General features: G+C 59.9%; 2 protein-coding genes across 2 annotated transcripts in view; one reads left to right on the top strand and one right to left on the bottom strand.

The window, feature by feature from the left end:
- SLC5A10 (solute carrier family 5 member 10) overlaps nucleotides 1-17,104 on the top strand; it is an 82,766-nt gene that overhangs the window by 45,530 nt on the left and 20,132 nt on the right. The gene's annotated exons all lie outside the window — the stretch shown is intronic.
- The window catches only part of FAM83G (family with sequence similarity 83 member G), a 30,211-nt gene that overhangs the window by 8,757 nt on the left and 4,350 nt on the right, over nucleotides 1-17,104 (bottom strand). The window contains exon 3 of the mRNA XM_023653629.2: nucleotides 6,474-6,641. Coding sequence (XP_023509397.2) covers nucleotides 6,474-6,641 — 168 coding nt within the window. The remainder of the gene's footprint in view (nucleotides 1-6,473; nucleotides 6,642-17,104) is intronic.

Raw genomic sequence — 17,104 nt, 5'->3', positions numbered from 1 at the left:
TCCAGGGCAGGCTGACTTCTTGGATATCATGTGAAAGATGAGGAAGAGGGGGTGAGGGTTACCATTCCAGGCACGGCATTCCAGATGTGGGAATACAGAGGCCCGGCAATGAGAGCGGCAGTGCATCTAAGAAATGCAAGGACTTGGAGGAGGCGGGTGGGTGACAGAGCCTGCAAAGCGGGCCCAGCTGGATGCTGACAAAAGACCCTACACCTGCTGAAAGGCCTGGCTTGGCGCTGGGGGCAGTAGGGAGCCATGAGAGGATTTAGAGCAGGGAGTGATGTGGTTGGAGCTACACCTGAAGAAGAGTTCTGGCAGTGGGAGGATGTGTGAAATGAAGGGGGAGCCAGAGGTGGAGGACACGGAGGGGCTGCTGCGGGTGAGGAGTGGACCTCAGGGAGATGGGTGTGGGTCTGAGGGAGCTGGGGCGTGCCCTGCACTCCAGCCCACTACCCCCAGGAGCACCTGCATCCCTCCTTTCTGTGAAGGTCCTGGACCCCTCTCTGCTCGGGGCAGCCTCAGGACAGTGTCCACAGACATTGAGGGGCGAGTCCGCAGGGATGCCCACCTGGCTATGGAGTGAACAATCCTTTTGTTGTTGGCCCAGCCCAGAAGGCAGATAAGCCTCTGCTCCCAGGGCCAGCCCACCCCTGCCCCCAGGCTGCCTGTCTGCACACAGCCAGCTCAGCGGGAAGCTGGCCCGGGTCCAGGACAATTAGTGCTTGTGACTTTGTACCCAACGCAGAGCATGCTCGGGACCAGAAGTCAGAACAAAGATCCTGGAGGCGGTGTGAGGCCTTCCCTTGTCACCTGTGCCTGACCGCAGCCCAGCCCCGTGGCTTCTGTGGGCTCCTGGCCCAGCACTCCGCATGCTGGGGCCACAGCCTCTCGTGGCCTGGAAGGATGGCCGCCAGCCTCAGCTCCCCTCACCAGCATCTGCCCCACACACCCTAAACTTTGTCCCAGTGATGGGCTCAGAAGTCGCCTCATCTCAGTGACTCACTCCGTGTGAGAGGCAGGCCCCGCTGTGCCAGACTCACCGTGTGACTCGAAGCTAGCCCTCTCTGGGCCTTAGTCTCTCTGTCTGCACGCTAGGGGGCTGGCCTCAAATCTCAGGCCCATTGGGCCCTAGGGCTCAGCAGCAGGTGGAGCTGTAGCGGCGCGCCCCTCCCCCCGTGGCCTGTTCCCCCGCCTGCTTGTTCCTGGTGAGCCCCACCCCATGGGGCCCAGTCCGGATGAGGTAACGTCTCAGGAGCCGGGCTCGGGGGAGCAGGGGTGGAGGACCCACAAAGAGGCATTGTCTCTGAGCCCTGGACACCCCCAGCAGAGCACGCAGCAGGCAGGGCGGGGACACCCAGGCTGGCCCACTGGGGTGTCCTGGGTAAGTCCTTGGCCTCTACAGATCCTCAGTTTCCTCATACGTAAGAGGGGGCGGTGATGGCTCCCTGAGAGCATCATGGGAGGATGGCCGGCCAGCATCTCATCCTCTCCAAGGGCAGCTTGTGTCCTGGCGTGTATAGGGCAGGGTAGGGTGGGCACTAGGGCTGGGGCAAACCCACAGCACCCGCCTTGCACTCCCCCTGGGGCCTCCTGTGCTCACACGGCCCCCAGTGCTCAGGCCTGGGCTGGCAGGAAGCATAGGGGACAAGCCCAGGCCCCCTGAAGCAGGGCGGGTCCGAGGCATGCTTGAGCTCCAGCCAAACCCAGCTCCAGGCCTGGCACCAAACAGATGCCAACTTGGCCTCCGCACCCCTCGGTTTTCTCATCTGTGAAATGGGTCGACCCACCCCCTTGCCTCAGGGCTGCTGCCAGGGCTGAGTGAAGCTGTGATGCACACCAGCACTCAGTGGGCGCTCTGCAAACACAGGCGACAGAGGGAGCTATGACAGCACGTGCGGCGCCACGTGAGTGGGGCTCCTTCCTCCAGGGGAGCAGGAGGGCCTGAACACAGAGGAACAGGAAACATCTGGAATGGCATGCACTCAGGCCCAGGAAGGCCAGGGCTGTCAGCCATAGTGACGGTCAGGTGGGCTCAGGAAGGGGAGCAACTTGCCCACGGTCTCCCGGTGGGCAGGGTCCAGCCCCTGGGACTGAGGACAGGTGAGGACAGCCTCCAGCCGCACCGTGGCAGCTCCTTCACTCCCAACCCTCTGCAGGGGCCTGCTGGCATCCTCTGGGCCAGAGCAAGAGAGTGGAGACCTAGAGATGCATCCTGACCAGGCCTGCTGGTGACAGCGAGATCAGGCCAAGGGGACAGAGCCCTCAGGTGGGAGGCGAGAGCCCATGTGCCCGTGTGCTGGGTGCCTGGACAGTCTCTGCTCTCTTCTAAAGGGGCTGTTCCACTCTCTGTGCTGGGGAGGGGAGCCATAACTCACCCCGGCCCCCCGGGGCTGTCGTGAAGCTGGGAGGGGAAGCACTTTGGGGGCGGGGGCTGGGGCAGGGCTGAGCCAGCTCAGCTAAGGGCCTTGACTGAGGGGCCCCTGGCTCTTCCCCTAGGCGGGGTCACTCAGCTCGGCAGTGTGGAGACTCTGGGCTGGGTTGAGTCTCTGTGGTGGGGCCGTCCTGCGCCTCACAGAACGTTTAACAACACCCTGGCCTCCACCCATCGGCCGCCAGGCGCGACCACTACAAACGTCTCCAGACCCTGCCCATGTCCCAAGCCGGCGACCCCTCTATTGAGAAGCACCGCCCACACCCTGAACCCCGTACCGATCCAGGCCAGGGCAGGGCAGGCAGGATGGGCAGGAGGAAGCCCTGGGCACCAGAGGGGCGGGGGCTCGCCTGTCCCGTGTGGAGCCTGAGCCGCAGGCCGAGTCCACGCGCCCTCACCACGCGCCCTCCCACAGTGACCCGGGCTGGCGCTTCTTTGTTGATCAGAAGTAGGTCCAGCCTTCGCCCAAGTGGCTGCTGGTTTTTCCAGTTGGGCTGCAGAAAGCCGGACTGGCTTTTCAGATGAGCCAGGCATCTCACAGCTCCCGTCCTGTCCTACGCTATGAGCCTCGAGGCCCAGGGCGCCCAGCTCCCACTGGCTCAGGCCATCCCTCGGCACCCAGCCTCACCCCCAAATGTGGCTCGGACTCGTGGCCTGGCCCTGGGCTCGGGTGGAGTGAGAGGGCTGAGTCCTCTTCTCAAGGCCTGTTCCCCCTTTGTCATATGGGGCCATCAGTCCCACATTCTCCACCTGATGGCCCTCAGGGGCCAGCTGAGCCAGCAGGCAGGGGCGCTTGGGGACCTTACACCGTGGGAGGTGCTGGCACGTGTCCTCCCACCTCAGCTAGAAACCAGGAGGAGGGTGGGTTCTCAAGCAATAGAGCTCAAAGCTCAGGAGGCAGGGAGGGCTGCCTGGAGAGGGAGGTGTAAGGGTGGTCCCCAGCCAGACCATGGCTCAGAGGGGGAAGGGAAGCCTCTTGGCACTCAGACCAGAGCTGGGGTCTCATGGGAGGGCCACGCCCATCTCCAACCACAAGCAGGCCAGCAAGGGAGCTCCTTACTGAATGCCCTGCCCCACGCCTCCTTCACTCCTCACAGCAGCCCCGCCAGATAAACGATCATGTGCCCATTTTCAGATAAGAAGACTGAGGCTCAGAAAGATCTGGTGTCTCTGCCCGAGGTGACAATGCAGGTAGCAGGCCTGGGGTTCAGGCCTGGCTCCTGGTGTTCCCCCAGACTGGTGGCCAACATCCCACCGCCATAGTCACCACCATGGTATGACCCCACCAGGTGCAACCTGTATCCTGGCCTGGAGGATCTGAGGGCAGGTGGCTGCAGAGCTGGGCAGGGACGGCGAGCGGCTGAGGGCATGAGGGCGGGCCCAGGGATTACTGGCAAAGGAAGTGCTCCGGAGACAGGTCCGGGCCCAGCTGGCCCGCGGGCAGGGAGGTGGGCCGTGCAGGCAGGCCCTCGACAGGGTGACACTTGGCCAGGGCTGGGCCCACAGGAGCCTCTGGCCACCCGCCAGGCTGTGGAAAGGGCAGGCTCAGGGGTGAGAATGAGGAGGCCGGGTCAACATAGTCTTTCCCCTGAAAGCACCCAGCCTTCCCACGGTGTCTGGCTCCTGGGCACATCACCCTGAAGTCCCTGCCACCTTCCCCAGAGCAGGGAGGTGGGCCAGAGCTGCCCCTCCCACACCCTGGGCTATAGCCTCATTTCAAGCTCAAGGGGTGGGGGAGGCCTCGCACCCATCCCCCCCACCCCTGCCCAGGGCTTGGGGTCTATAATTTCTTGTTATTGCCAGCAGCTGAGTAACTCCCCGTAGCTCACAGCGCGCTTTTACAACCATCGTCTCCTCTAATTTCATCCTCACACAGCCTATGAGGCATCATTATGGCCGTGAGGCGCTGGAGGCCCAGAGAGGTGGGGCCATGTGCCCAAGTCCCACCAGGCAGCAGCCAAGAAGCCCGTGTGTGCACCAGGCTGGCCCTGTTGGCAGGTGCAGGCTCAGCCGGGGAAACTGGGCACCAAGGGTCTGTGCCCTCCTTGTCTGTGCCAACCTCTCATTACTGGCTTTTAGGTCCAGCCCCTAACTTGGCGGAATGCATCTGGGCAAGTCACAGCCTCCCTCAGGCCTCAGTTTCCCCATCTGTCCTGTGGGAGCCTAGTCTAGATGGCCTCAAGGCCCCTTCTGGCTCGGGCTTTCCAGGCTCCCACAAAGCTCTGGGGCTGCAGGAGGTCCTGAGGCCCCCAGTCGCACTGGGAGCAGAGGGTGGGATGGGTGGGCGGCGAGGGGCAGGAGCTGACCTCGCAGGGAGCAGTGAGCCCTCTGGGCCACATTCTCAGCCAACCCAGCCGCCTCCCACTCCCTGGGAGTGCTGAACACTGCGGAGACCCGCATCTGGGACTTCCCTACTGAGAAAAGGCCAAGGGCACTGGACAGGGGGCGAGGCCTCCAGAGCAGCCAGCCCCAGGTCCGGGTCCCACTCCCTGCCTCGTCACCTGTCCACCGGGGGAATGGCAGGGGCTGAGTGATGGGACGTGTGTGAAGCACCACTGGGCATGTGGCAGGGCATGGCAGGGGAGGCCCGTAGGGTCTCTTCCCCAGCCTGTGAAAAGGCTGCACAGGGAGCCCTGAGGTTGTCTGATCTGCTGCCCACAGGGCTGAGGCCTCTGCAGTCACTTTTCAAAAGATGCCTTTTCCACACCCTGGACCTCTCGGCATGAGCTGTCTCCCCAGGGAGTCAATTCTCAGTGCTAATTACAAGGTGAGCAGTGCAGAGGGTGAGCGTGGGGCTTGGGGTCAACTCACCAGGGACACCACATAAAAATGTCCCAACAGTCAGAGACTCGCCGCCCAGAGAGCTCACGCCCACTTGAAAGGACCCACTGGTGTGGGGGGCACACTCAACAGATGCCGACAGACCACAGGCACAGGGCCCAGCCCCTGGTTACCCAGCTGGCGTCGCCCTTCTCCCGGGATTCTGTTCGGATCACAGGCCCGAAGCCCAAGGAATTCTGACCTGTTGGGGGTGGGGCCCAGCCGGGGTTCTGAGCCCCCGCTCCCCTATCGTTCACGTACCAGTGGTGAGTGACACCTGGGCGCCTCTACCTCCTCATCTGAAAATGGGAACAACTGCCGTGTCCCATCCGGCAGTGCAGAGTAAATGAGTCAGCCAGGTGGGGTGCCGAGGACGGGCCTGGGACCCGGCAGACACTGTGGCAGGATCGGCTGGCACTGTGCATACTGATCCCTACTCTCTGGGAAACATGCACACAGTATGTGCCAAGTGATGGCTGGGTGGAAAGAGGGCTCCCTCTACCCCCAAGCAAGGCACCGAATGCCAGGGTGTCCAAGCAGAAGAGCCCACACACCCCTCTGTTGGACCAATGAGATCCTAGAGCCCAGAGAGGGGAGGCGACATGCTCAAAGACACACAGCAAAACAGTACTGAGAGCCAGCCCACCAGACGGCCCACCTCTGCTCCCTGGGCCCTCCCTCTACTCTGCTCTTGCTCCTCAAATCCATTTCAACTCTGCAGGCCTCAAGGAAGCCTTCTCTAATCTCAGCGCAGGGGAGCTTCCCCTGTCCGAGCCAGATACTAAAGCCGGTGGGAAAACATTCTACAGAGACAGATTTTGCCCTAAACTCAAGAAAGGACTTCCTGGGAGTCAGAGGTCTCCCGATTGGAGGTGAGCTGCTGGAGCCCAGGTGGTGAGCACCCTGTCACTGAAGGTGTGCAAGCCAAGACAGGTAACCAACAGGCATAGGCGGCTTTGAAATAACATGTGACGTAGCGCCCTGCTCCAGCACCTGGTCAGCCGGACCTTACTCAAGGTTATCTTATCTCTGACTGTTGGAGGCAGGTAGTGTCCTGTCCCTCAGGGCATTCAAGCAGAGGCCAGGTGACCACCTGGCAGAAGGCTCTAGGATCATTGAATTCTGTGTGCCCAGCACAGGCTCCATCCCTGGAAGGCAGGTGCTCAAAGTGTTTGTTGACTGACTGAGTGACCAATCAGCCATTCATGACCTGCTGGCTCACCTTGAGGTGCCCCAGGTGCATGCAGGCCCGCTCACACATGTGCAGGAAGTACTTGACATTACTCTCATCCACGATGATGTACACTGCCACTTTCCTCTTGAAGCCAGCATCCAGCAGGTCTTTGAAGATGTCCACATCGGTGAACATGTCCATGACCACAGCTATCACCTGCGAGCGGAAAGAGAGACCAGGGATGTCAGGCAGCATGGCAGATGGCAGTGGGGACAGGTGCCTCAGCAGGATGCATGGCCCTCCCTCGCCCGCCGCCCTCTCTGGGTGCCCACTCGAGCCCTGCTCCCCACAGCCTCAGGACTGGGACAGGGAAGTGACGGGCTGGGGCCTCTCTGGCCCCAAAGTTCTAGGCTTAGGATTCAACACTTGGGATACAAGATCCTCGATTGGTGGTGCAGACTGGACTCTGGGGCAGCAGGGAGCACAGGAGAAGCACGTTCAACACACCCGCTGCTTCCATAACACAAGACCCTGGAACACAAAGCCCAGTCACCTGGCAGGGGAGGAATGCAGGGAGGGGAGAGCTGCCGAGGAGCCTGGGAGGAGCAGGCTCTCAAAGGTCGCAGAGTCAGGAAGGGTCAGTGTCATGAGGAGCGGGCCGGTCCCCTCCGTGCGGGTGTCAGGGCTCAGCCCAGGGGTCCTGTTTCAGTCCATTCTGGGGTTGCATTCTTGAGTCAGGACAGGCCACGCCACTGCCCTCCATCCACTACCCCAGGATGCCGAGATGACGCAGATGTGCCAACAGCTAGGGAGGAGGGCCAGCAGCTGGCACACTGCTTGCTGAGGTCACCCCTGTGTCCCTGGGCTGGTGTGGACTTTGGCAGGCTCCCTCACTGTCACCTCTTCCGTCTGGTTTGGAGAGCGCCCAAACCAGCACATGAGCACTTCCTGTCATCTGACAACATCTGTCCCCACAGCAGCCGACCTCCAGCCTCCCGGACGTGGCTCAGGGTGAGTCCCAGAGGTCAAGGTGCACTGCCCCACCCCCAGCCCAGTGTGAGCAGTGACTTGAGTCAAGGCACAAGGAGGGCAGAGGCGTAGGGAAAGGACAGGGCCATGAACACGCTGGCCTGCTTCAGGGGTGGTCAGGGGGCTCTTGGGCCTGGGGTGATCAGGGACTGGCAGGCTCTGGTCCTCATCTCTCCCATCCCCCTCCCTGCCCCACTGGGTAGCAGTGGGGAGCACGAGAGACTTGGGCCCAATGCTCCTGACCCAGACAGATGTCCAGCCCCTCCCACCTTCCAAGGCACGCGCCCCCACTCCACCCTGGGTCTGAGAACCTCCTGGAGGAGCCTGACACAGAGAGGCTGGGGATGTGCTCTGGGCCACACAGCAGGCTGGGGCTAGTCAGGCTAGAACCGACCCACGCCAGCCACTGAACTCACTCTCACCCCAATAATGAGGGTAGCCTGGCAGGTGGCCTGGGGTCTGCTGGGGATGTGTCTGCACACTCCAGCAGGCTCACCCCACTGGCCCCTGCAGGCCCATCTGGGCTCCTCCCAGGCCTCAGGCCCCTGCTGACGCCAGCTGTGCATCCAGCAGTAAAGCTCATACCCCTGGGAGCTCTTCCCTGCCTGCCCTGCCATGGACACGATCTCTGTGTGACCCCGAGCAAGACACCCAGGTTCTCTGGGCCCAGCGTGCTCATCGGTACAATGGGTGCAGCAGAGCTGTGGGACCAGCCAGGGCTCCCTGATGGCTCATGCCCAGGCTCTTCTCTGCCCTCTGGGGCACAACAGCTCGCTGTCTTTGAATCTCTGAAGGGATGTGTGAGGCAGGGCAGAGGGAGCAGGTCCAGTCTATGAGGGGCTGGGACCAGCAGGGGGAAGCCACGAGGAGGAGGTCAGCACCAGAAGAGGAAATGCTTTCTGACCCAAAGTTAGGCAGAGGTCTTGAGAGGGAGTGAGCTCCCCATCCCAGGAGATGTTCAAAGAAAGGCCAGAGATTGCTTGGCTAAGGGGTGGCTGAGAGGACGGATGAGACACAGTGTCACTTCCGGGTGGGCTCACAACGGCTGTGGGTGTCACTCCAGTCGAGGGTTACAAGACCCTGAGGTGGGTGGGCTGGCGGCAGGGACTTACTCATCTGGACCGCACAGCCCTGGGATCCCCTTGGATAAGCCGTTCCTGCAGGCAAACAGCTGCACGCGCCACCGCAGAAAGAGTGCAGCACCGCCCCCCTGGCCCCCACCACTGGATCAGTCCGGTCTGGTTCCAGGCCCTGCCCGCCGCGGCAGACAAGGACTTGCCCCGGGCCTGGGCTGGGGAGCGTGTCCCAGCAGCACCCGCTCCACGTACGTCCATCTCCACATCGCCTGATCCAGGGACGGTCTGCTGTCGGGCGGAATCTGTTGGGGCCTGCCCCGGATGGTGTATCCCCATGGGGTCCCAGGACTGAGTGCTGGCTCTCCCCAGGCATTGGGCTTGGTGCTGGGGGTGGTCAAAGGAGGGCTTGCAACAGGTGCCACCTGAGGCTGGGGGTGGGGAGGAGGGCTTGGCACTGCCCAGGGAGGCCCCCACAACTTGTCCACTGTCAGAACCACACAGGTTTCTTGGCAGCCCTTGAGTCCTGCATGCCCTTCCCATTTCGCACACGCCCCACCCAGAGCACATCCTGCTCAGACAGTGCGAGCCAGTCCTGGCCCTCGCACTGCGTGCCGCTTTATGACAAGCCCTGACAACAGCACCTCGTTCAGGCCTCACAAACATGCTGTGAGGCAGTGGTTATTATTCCCATTTCACAGAGAGGGAAACTGAGGCATGGAGGGACTCACTCCCTTGCCTAATTATCTGTTTGGGTGGCCCAGCTCGCCAGTGACACTGGGAGCTCATCAAGGGGAGAGCCCCCGTCCAAGCCCAATGTGGCCTCGGGGTGCTTTTGTCAACTGAGAACAAGAGCAAATGGCTTGGCCCCAGAGCGATGGTGGGAATGAGGGCCACCTGAGACAAGCCACAGACTCCCGGACCCTCGGTTTCCCTATCTGTCAAATGGGGGTGTCGGCCAGGCTCACTCCTATGGTCTACCCAGCTTGCACATCCGCGGCTTGAGCACAGAGCTGCTGGCCCTGCCTGGAGGAAGCAGAGGCCGCCTGCAGCAGCCCCAGCCAGGTCCCGCGCGGGTCCTGGGCCAAACCCGTGGAAAAGAGGGAGAGGAGGCTGGAACAGGGAGACCACTCCCACCCCGCCGTGTGTTAGGAGATGGCACTGGTCAAAAGGCAGGTGGCCTGGGTCTAAAGCTGGCTCCTCGTGACCACAGGAACCAGCCGTGTCCATGTGAGCGGTTCCCAGGGTGGCATGTGCGTGTCCCATATTCCAGGCTTGGCATCGCTGGCAGCACCAGCCCCCCAGTCCAGTTCCCGAGGGAAGGAGGGAGGCCACCGGTCCCCACACGTCTTACTGAGGGGAAAGCCTTCTCTTGAGATGCAGCCCAGAACCAGGAGGGACTGAATACCCACGGCAACCATCCTGATTCCCAGCGCCAAGGAGCAGCAGGGTGGTGCTGCGTGACGCCCGGGAGTAGGCGGTGAGAGGATGGCCATGCCAGGAGGGGGCCAGCAAGGGCAAAAGGCAGAGGCGGGTCAGGCCGGGCTGGAAGGGGACACGCAGGGACTGGTATCGGCACGGGGCCTCAATGCGCCTCATACCTAAATGCCTCCCCATGTCTCTCGGGGGGTATGCCATATGTGCAAGCCCCCAGGATGTGCTCTTCCTCCAGCAGCTCCCCACTCCTCCTTTCCCTCGCCATGCCCTCCCCAATCCCACAGATCTGCGGGTCCTCCCCATCCTGCCTCCTACCCGTGTCCCAAATCCCCTGCCTCTCTCCATGCAGCTAAGACTGTCTCTGGCCTTCCCCCCTCCACCCACCCCACCCCCCTGCCAATCTCCTGCCGGTTTCAGAATCCCCAAAATATCCTTGGGATGAGTGGACAGACATACACCCCATATGAGAGGCTGTGGCCCAGAGAGGGGAGGGGACTGGCCAGTGGGGTGGTGGACATGGGTCTCTGGCACAGGCCCCCGATGCTCCACCATGAGCCCCCCCATCACTCAGGCAGTTACGGGCAGACAGACATACCCCACCTACCCTGGAGCCCAAAAGCGCTCCAGACATGGTGCACAAGCAGGCAAATCCCTCGTGGCCTCACTTTCACCGCCTGGAAAGTGCAGGAGACGGGGACACTCTTGCATCTCTGGGTCTGACACTCCACAGAGGGTAGCAGCACAGGCTCCAGACTATCCTCCCGGGAAGCTGCCTGACGTCAGACAAGTGCTTTGGTTTCCTCACGGGGTGACAAAAATGCCACCTGCATGGCTGTTAGAGGGTGAAGTGAACGAATGCAGGTGCAGAGCCAGCGCAGGACCTGAGAGCCCATGCTTAGCAGACGCCAGCTGCTGCCTTTGCATCGCACCCACCCAAGGCCTGATCCAGCAGACCCGTAGCACCCCCGGGGCGGACAGGCTGGGAATCATCGCCACCCGTCTCCTGCTTCCCTCCGTGCCAGCCGGAAGGCTGGTGGAAGGCAGAAGCTCACAGGAACAATACAGGGAATGCTTCAGACTGTCCTAAAGATTGGGACAATGACCATCAAGACCTTGGATTCAACTTCCACTTCCAGCTGTAATGGAACAATAAGGCCTGCACTTACCCTCCGACTTTAGCAATAAAAAACCAGGCAAAATCTATGAAACCATGGCCAACAGGTAGCACAGCCAGTGCAGTAATCCCTAAGAGAAGAGAAACAAACGAGGTCAGCCCTAGGATTGCCCCAGCCACCTCCAGGCCTCAACATGGGGAGGGCACCTCAGTGGAGTCCAGCAGTCTCCCGAGTCGAGGAGACAAGGTTCGCTCAGAGCATGGCAGCCAGAATTTGCAGGATGGAGCAGTGGAGGGGAGAGAGCTGCACAGAATGAACCTGCAGAGGGTGTCCCCTTGAGCCTTCAGCTGGTGACCGAGCAGCACGTGCACAAGAGGAAAAGGCCGAGGCCAAGGGGCAACTGCTGGAAAGGAGCAGCTGGAACAACTGCCAGTGCTCACAGGGGACTGGATCGTTTCCATTCCCCCAGCCAGACTGCAGACCCCTCTAACACACGGGGCCTGCAGGAGAGTCCTCCGGAGGATATTGCCTAAACAGTGGGCACATAAGCCCTGGACCAGAGGTTGGCAAACTTCTGTAGAGGGCCAGAGAGTAAATACTTCAGGCTTTGCAGGCCATATGGTCTGTGACACAACTACTCTACTCTGCTGTCATAGCATGAAAACAGCCATAGACAGCACGTAAACAAAGGTAGGTATCTGTCTTCCACTACTTACAAAAGCAGGCAGCAGGACAGTCTTGGCCCACAGTTTGCCAACTCCAGCCCTGGACAAATCTGCTCTGGTCCTGCCTAATAAAGCTTAACAGCAAGTCTCAAAAACATTAAATAGTTTCCAAGCAACTTGACTGCATCCCACAACAAAGCTCCGAAATATTTAAAGGAAAAAACAAAACAGAACTCCAGCACCCCACAACACAAAAGTCACCGTGTCTGGTGGCTAATCAAAAATTACCAGACACACAAAGAAACAGGAAAATAATGACCCACACGAGAAAAAGAAAAACCATCAAAACAGACGCAAGAATGGATACAGATGTTAGAATTGGCAGATAAAGACATGAAAGTAGTTATAACTATTCTATATGTTCAAAAAGCTGCTTAGAGACACGGAAGATATTTTTTTAAAAAAAACACCGAGTTGAACCTCAAGGGGTAAATCAATTCAACATTTAAGATGAAAAATACACTGGACGGGATTAATGGCAAATTAGACACTACAGAATAAAGGATTAGTGAACTGGAAGACATACCAATAGAAATGATCCAAAGTAACAGAGAGAAACAAAGAGACTGAAAAACAGGGTCAGAGCATCAGAACTGTGGGTCAATTCTGAAGGTCTAACATACATGTACCTGGAGTCTCAGAAGGTGCAGAAGTGGAGAGTGGAAGGGAAGACGGAAAAACGTTTGAAAAAATAATGGCCATAACATTTCCACATTTGGTGAAAACTACACATCCGCAAGTACAGGAAGTTCAATGAATTCCAAGCGGAAGAAATGGGAAGAAAACTACACCAAGGCACATCATAATCAAAATACTTAAAATCAGTGATAAACTGATAATCTTAAAAGCATCCAGAGGAAAAAAGACCATTACACACTGAGGAACAAAGACAAGCAGACTTCTCCTCAGAATCTGTGGAAGCCAGAGGACACAGGAGCAACATCTTTAAGGTACTAAATGGAAAAACTGTTAACCTAGAATTCCATACCCAGTGAAAATAGCTTTCAAAACCAAAGGCAAAATAAGGACTTTTTCAGACATACAAATGCTGAGAGAATTCATCCCCAGCAGACCGGCACTACAGTTACAGCCACCCAGCAGAAACTGGGGCTGCAGGGGATGGCAGCTGCCTCCATGGTGGAGGCACAGGCTCCCCCTCCCGCACTGGGGGTGAGGAACAGAGACAGGAAGAGCTGCTCTCCTGCCCCAACCTCCTCCTCCAGCAGGAGGGCTGGGGGAGACCTGGCTGCAGTGCCTCAGTTTCCCATGTTCTTGACATGGCCCTCCTCCCCTCCCCACCTTTGGTGCTGGCAGGACTAATGAGACACAGTCTGAAAGGCCTGGAAGGTTCTCTGGACATTGGGAAAGGCTGCTAGGAGCCCCTGGCCCCACTGTGGGCAGCACCACCCCTGACTCCCGGCACTCTCCAAACCAGTTTGCCCATCCTCTGGCTCGGAAGGCCTGTCGCCCAGGTAACAGCCTGGTCCTGCCTCCCGGGCAGATGGGGAGGGAGTCTGTGTATATGGTAACAAATGCTGACCCAGCCAGGACCAGCTTGCTGACACTCGTATGGGTGTCCCCTTTCCAGAGACCAAGGAGGGGCAGCAATGACCACTCCCCATTTTCCAGAGAGGAAGTCACTGTCCCAGGGCCACACAGTGAGCTGGTGGCAGAGGCCTCCTGTTCCTGGGCTACTTTCCCAGCGGGTCCTGTGTAAATTCTAGCTGTGACCCCACCCCCTGCCTCCTAGAGCCTGCCCTGGGCCCTGAAACACCCCCTGACCATCCGCACTGCCCAGACGGTAAATGCCCCAGGACCCGCCGGCTCTGCCACTCCTTCCCCAGGTGGCCTACGGCAGGGCACTCCCCATTCAAAGCCTCAGTTTCTCTTCTCTGCAACATGGGGGGTTGGATTGGATGACCTGAGCTGCCCCCTCCGGCATTCCTCAGCTCTGAGAGCACCTTCCCCTCCCTCTGGACTATTAAGACAGAAGCCTCATTAAGGCCAATTAAAGGAGGCTCAGGCCTCCTGAGCACCAAGCACAGCAGGATGGGGTCAAGGAGCGCATACTGGTCACATCTGGAGCCCTCTGAGCAGGCCGCAGCCCAGTGGCAGCGTGGGCCCTGCCTTGAGTCTCCAGCCTTCCCTAGTAGACATCGGCCTCCTCAGCACAGCTCAGCAATGCTGCAAAGACAAGGGGCCGGCAGAGCACGGGGCAGCGCTGTCAGAGGACCCGGGCTGTGCCGTGGCTGAGACAAGAGGACAAATCCCACCCTCTTCCCGCCAGCCTCAAGGGACCTCAGTTCTCCAAGCTTCCGGGCCTACAGGCACAGGATCCAGCCAGCCAGACCACCCCACAGTCATCAGCGGACGGCACGAGCCAAGGACTCCCAAACTGGAAAAGCTCGGAATCATACATTTAAGCGCCTTTAAAACGTTAGCTTCTCCGGGGTCCAAGAGTGACAGATGAGGTGGGGTCGTCCAGCGTCCAAATCCTCCAGGAAGACTTGGGACTTGGGAGAAAGACTCCAGGAAGAAAGGACTTGCCCAAGGTCACACAGCAAGCCAGGGCAGGGCTGAGGCCCATGGGCTGCCTGATGCCCACGTCCTCTCTGCTGCATTCCACCAAGGCCTTGCTTGAACTCCTCTAGGCTGGGGAGCTCACCACTTCTCAATCCAGACCAATCCCAGAGAGAGGCTGTCAGGAGAGGGGTGAGGGCGAAGGTGGAGGGGAGAGAACTGGCACGGAGTGAGTGCCAGCACCGTGCCAGTCTTTCACCATCCCCTTGTCCCATTTAAATCTCACCATGGTTTTGGGGCAGGTGCTGGCACCACGTGGTGCTGAGGAGGAAGCGCCTGTCTTCAGGTGGCGTGGCTAGACCACAGGAGAGCCAGGGCTCAGGCTGGGTCCACGTGATACCAAAGACTACCTTCCCCCAACCCCACGTGGCATTTAATCTGGGAAGGTCCCTGAGCCTGGGGATCACTTGGAGCCCGTGAAGGAGGCTGGCACAGCCCACACCGGCCAGGGCCTACCAGGACCCAGGGCGCAGTGCCCATGCAGGGGGGCAGCCCTGCCCACAATGAGCAGCCAGTGGACACTCATGACTATTTCTGCCTTGAGACAAGTGCCCAAACCCCATCTTACAGATGAAGAAACTGAGGCCCAAGTTCACGCATCAAGGCAGTCACTGAGCTGGACAGGTGAGCCAGGGGCCTCTGAGCTCCCCTCTGCGGGCCCACGGGGAGGATGCTTGGCTTCACGGTGAGCCAGCCGAACCAGGGCAACTGCGGCTCTGTGGAGGCCAGTCTAGGCCAGACAGGCTGCAGACCCTGGTGTGACCTTCGGCAGGCCCTGCCCTGCTCTGAGCCTTGGTATCCTCATCTGTGACATGAGCATGAGGAGAGACCTACTTGGCGGGGTCGTGGGAGGGAGGGCAGTGCCGCTGGGTATGAGGCTGCCTGTCTGAGTGTGCCAGGAGCCGGGTGTGCACCTGGTCCAGAGGTGCCAGCCCTCCTTCCTGGCAGAGCTGCTCCTGACTCTCCCCAAACTCAATTAAGACACAAATGCTGTTGGGTGGGAAGCCTTAGGAGAAGATGGGAGCCAACACCTGGAATTATGTTATCAGATGGTTCCCCACCTGGCAGGTGAGGGCCCTGGGCGCCGGGCTGGGAACTGCTGGCACAGGCAGGAGCCATCTCCCAGGAGCCAGTGCACGAGCTGGGACAGCCGACTGGGCAACCCCTGCGGCCTCTCCAGGTGTCGAGGCTGTCCTGGTACCGCCTAGCTCAGGGACGGGGAAAGCCCTGCCTCCTGGCTGCAGGGGCCCACAGGTGCCTTGGGTCCCCATCGCCCTGCTCTCAGCAGTCCTGGTGTGGTCAGACTTCTGCCTCCTGTTGGAGGACCCAGTGTTTGGGACCCTCATGGGGACACGGAGCCTTGTGAAAATGCTCTGATTGTCCTGAGCCCAGCTGGGGCCCGCAGGAGGCTCGAGGCTCCCATGAGAGGCAGGCTTCCCCAGGGAACAGCCAAGATGCCGCTTGCCCAGGGAAAGGGGCTCAGGGCCTGCAGACCTGGGTTCTGGGCTCAGCTCCTCCGGTTACCAGCTCTGTGACCTTTAGCAACTTATTCGCCCTCTCTGAGCCCCACCCAGCCTCAGTGTCCTCTTCTGCACAGTGGAGACAACACCCTCTTTATGGAGCTGCTGGGAGGATGACAGTGTGGGTAAAGTGTCTGCTCAGCACCTGGGGCGCAGCTGGCATTCAATAAATGCCTCATTAAGCTGCTTTTATTCTCCCAGAGCCACGCCGTGAGCCAGGACTACAGCGTGTGAAGGTGGGGGCCTGAGAGAAAAGACGTGGGGCTGATCGGGCATCATGAAACCTGCTTCCAGTCCCTTCCTGTGTGGCCCCAGGCAAGATACCTAACTTGGGTCTCTGTTCCAAGCCCTGGCCGGGACGGCATGAGAGCTGGGTTCTAACCCAGCGTTCGCCACTCGTTCTCCCTCCCGCTCCCTCAGTTTCCTCACCTGTAATGATTCGCCCCCGTACCCCGGGCCTCCCGGGCTGTCAGGGCAGGGAGGGGACCCTGCCCCATGTCATGTGCGTGTGTTTGGGGGGCGGGGGTGTGAGCGTCTCCTGGAAGAACATCTTGCTAGAACATCTATCCTCTTTCCTGGCCTGTCATCAGCACGGCGGGAGCCCCTGAGGTAGACAGCTGAGGCAATCCCTCCCCAGCCCAGCCTCACCCCTCCCTCAGAGGCTGCAGCCAAGCAAGGCCGGGGCTCGGCCCTCCTAGGCGTGATGCTACAGGCCCAGCCTCTGGTATGCAGTTGGAACCCCACAGCAGGTTTCTCCCCAGATAAATCACTGGCTCCCAGGGGCTGGGCGAGGGGCAGGCAGATGACCTTCCAGCTCAGAGAGCTGGAGCCCATGGGGCCAGAAGACAGCTCAGAGAGCACCAGCTGCTTGCTCAGGGCCACACAGCCAGTGGAGTTGGACCAGTCTCTTGTCCCGGAGGAGTCTAGAATCACAGGGCAGCAGGGTGGCAGAGCTGAAGGGACCCTTAACAGTCTTCAGTGCCTGTACCCATTTTACAGATGGGATGACCGGGGCTCAGAGAGGAGCTGGGCTTCTGCTGGGTCACACAGCGGTGGAGGTGGAGCAAGGGCCTGACCCCAGCACTCTTGGCTTCTGGTACTGTGGCCCATTAGTTCCATTCTAGTCTTCAGGGCAAGGGGGTATCCGGTGGCAGCCTTGACGGGAACACAGCCACTCCCTGGCGGCAGAGCTGGGGCGGG

This window comes from Equus caballus, chromosome 11, assembly GCF_041296265.1.
Source record: "Equus caballus isolate H_3958 breed thoroughbred chromosome 11, TB-T2T, whole genome shotgun sequence".
In the NCBI taxonomy this organism is placed as follows: domain Eukaryota; kingdom Metazoa; phylum Chordata; class Mammalia; order Perissodactyla; family Equidae; genus Equus; species Equus caballus.
The sequence above is the reverse complement of the archived record's forward strand: the minus strand, read 5'-3'. Positions and strand labels throughout refer to the sequence as shown.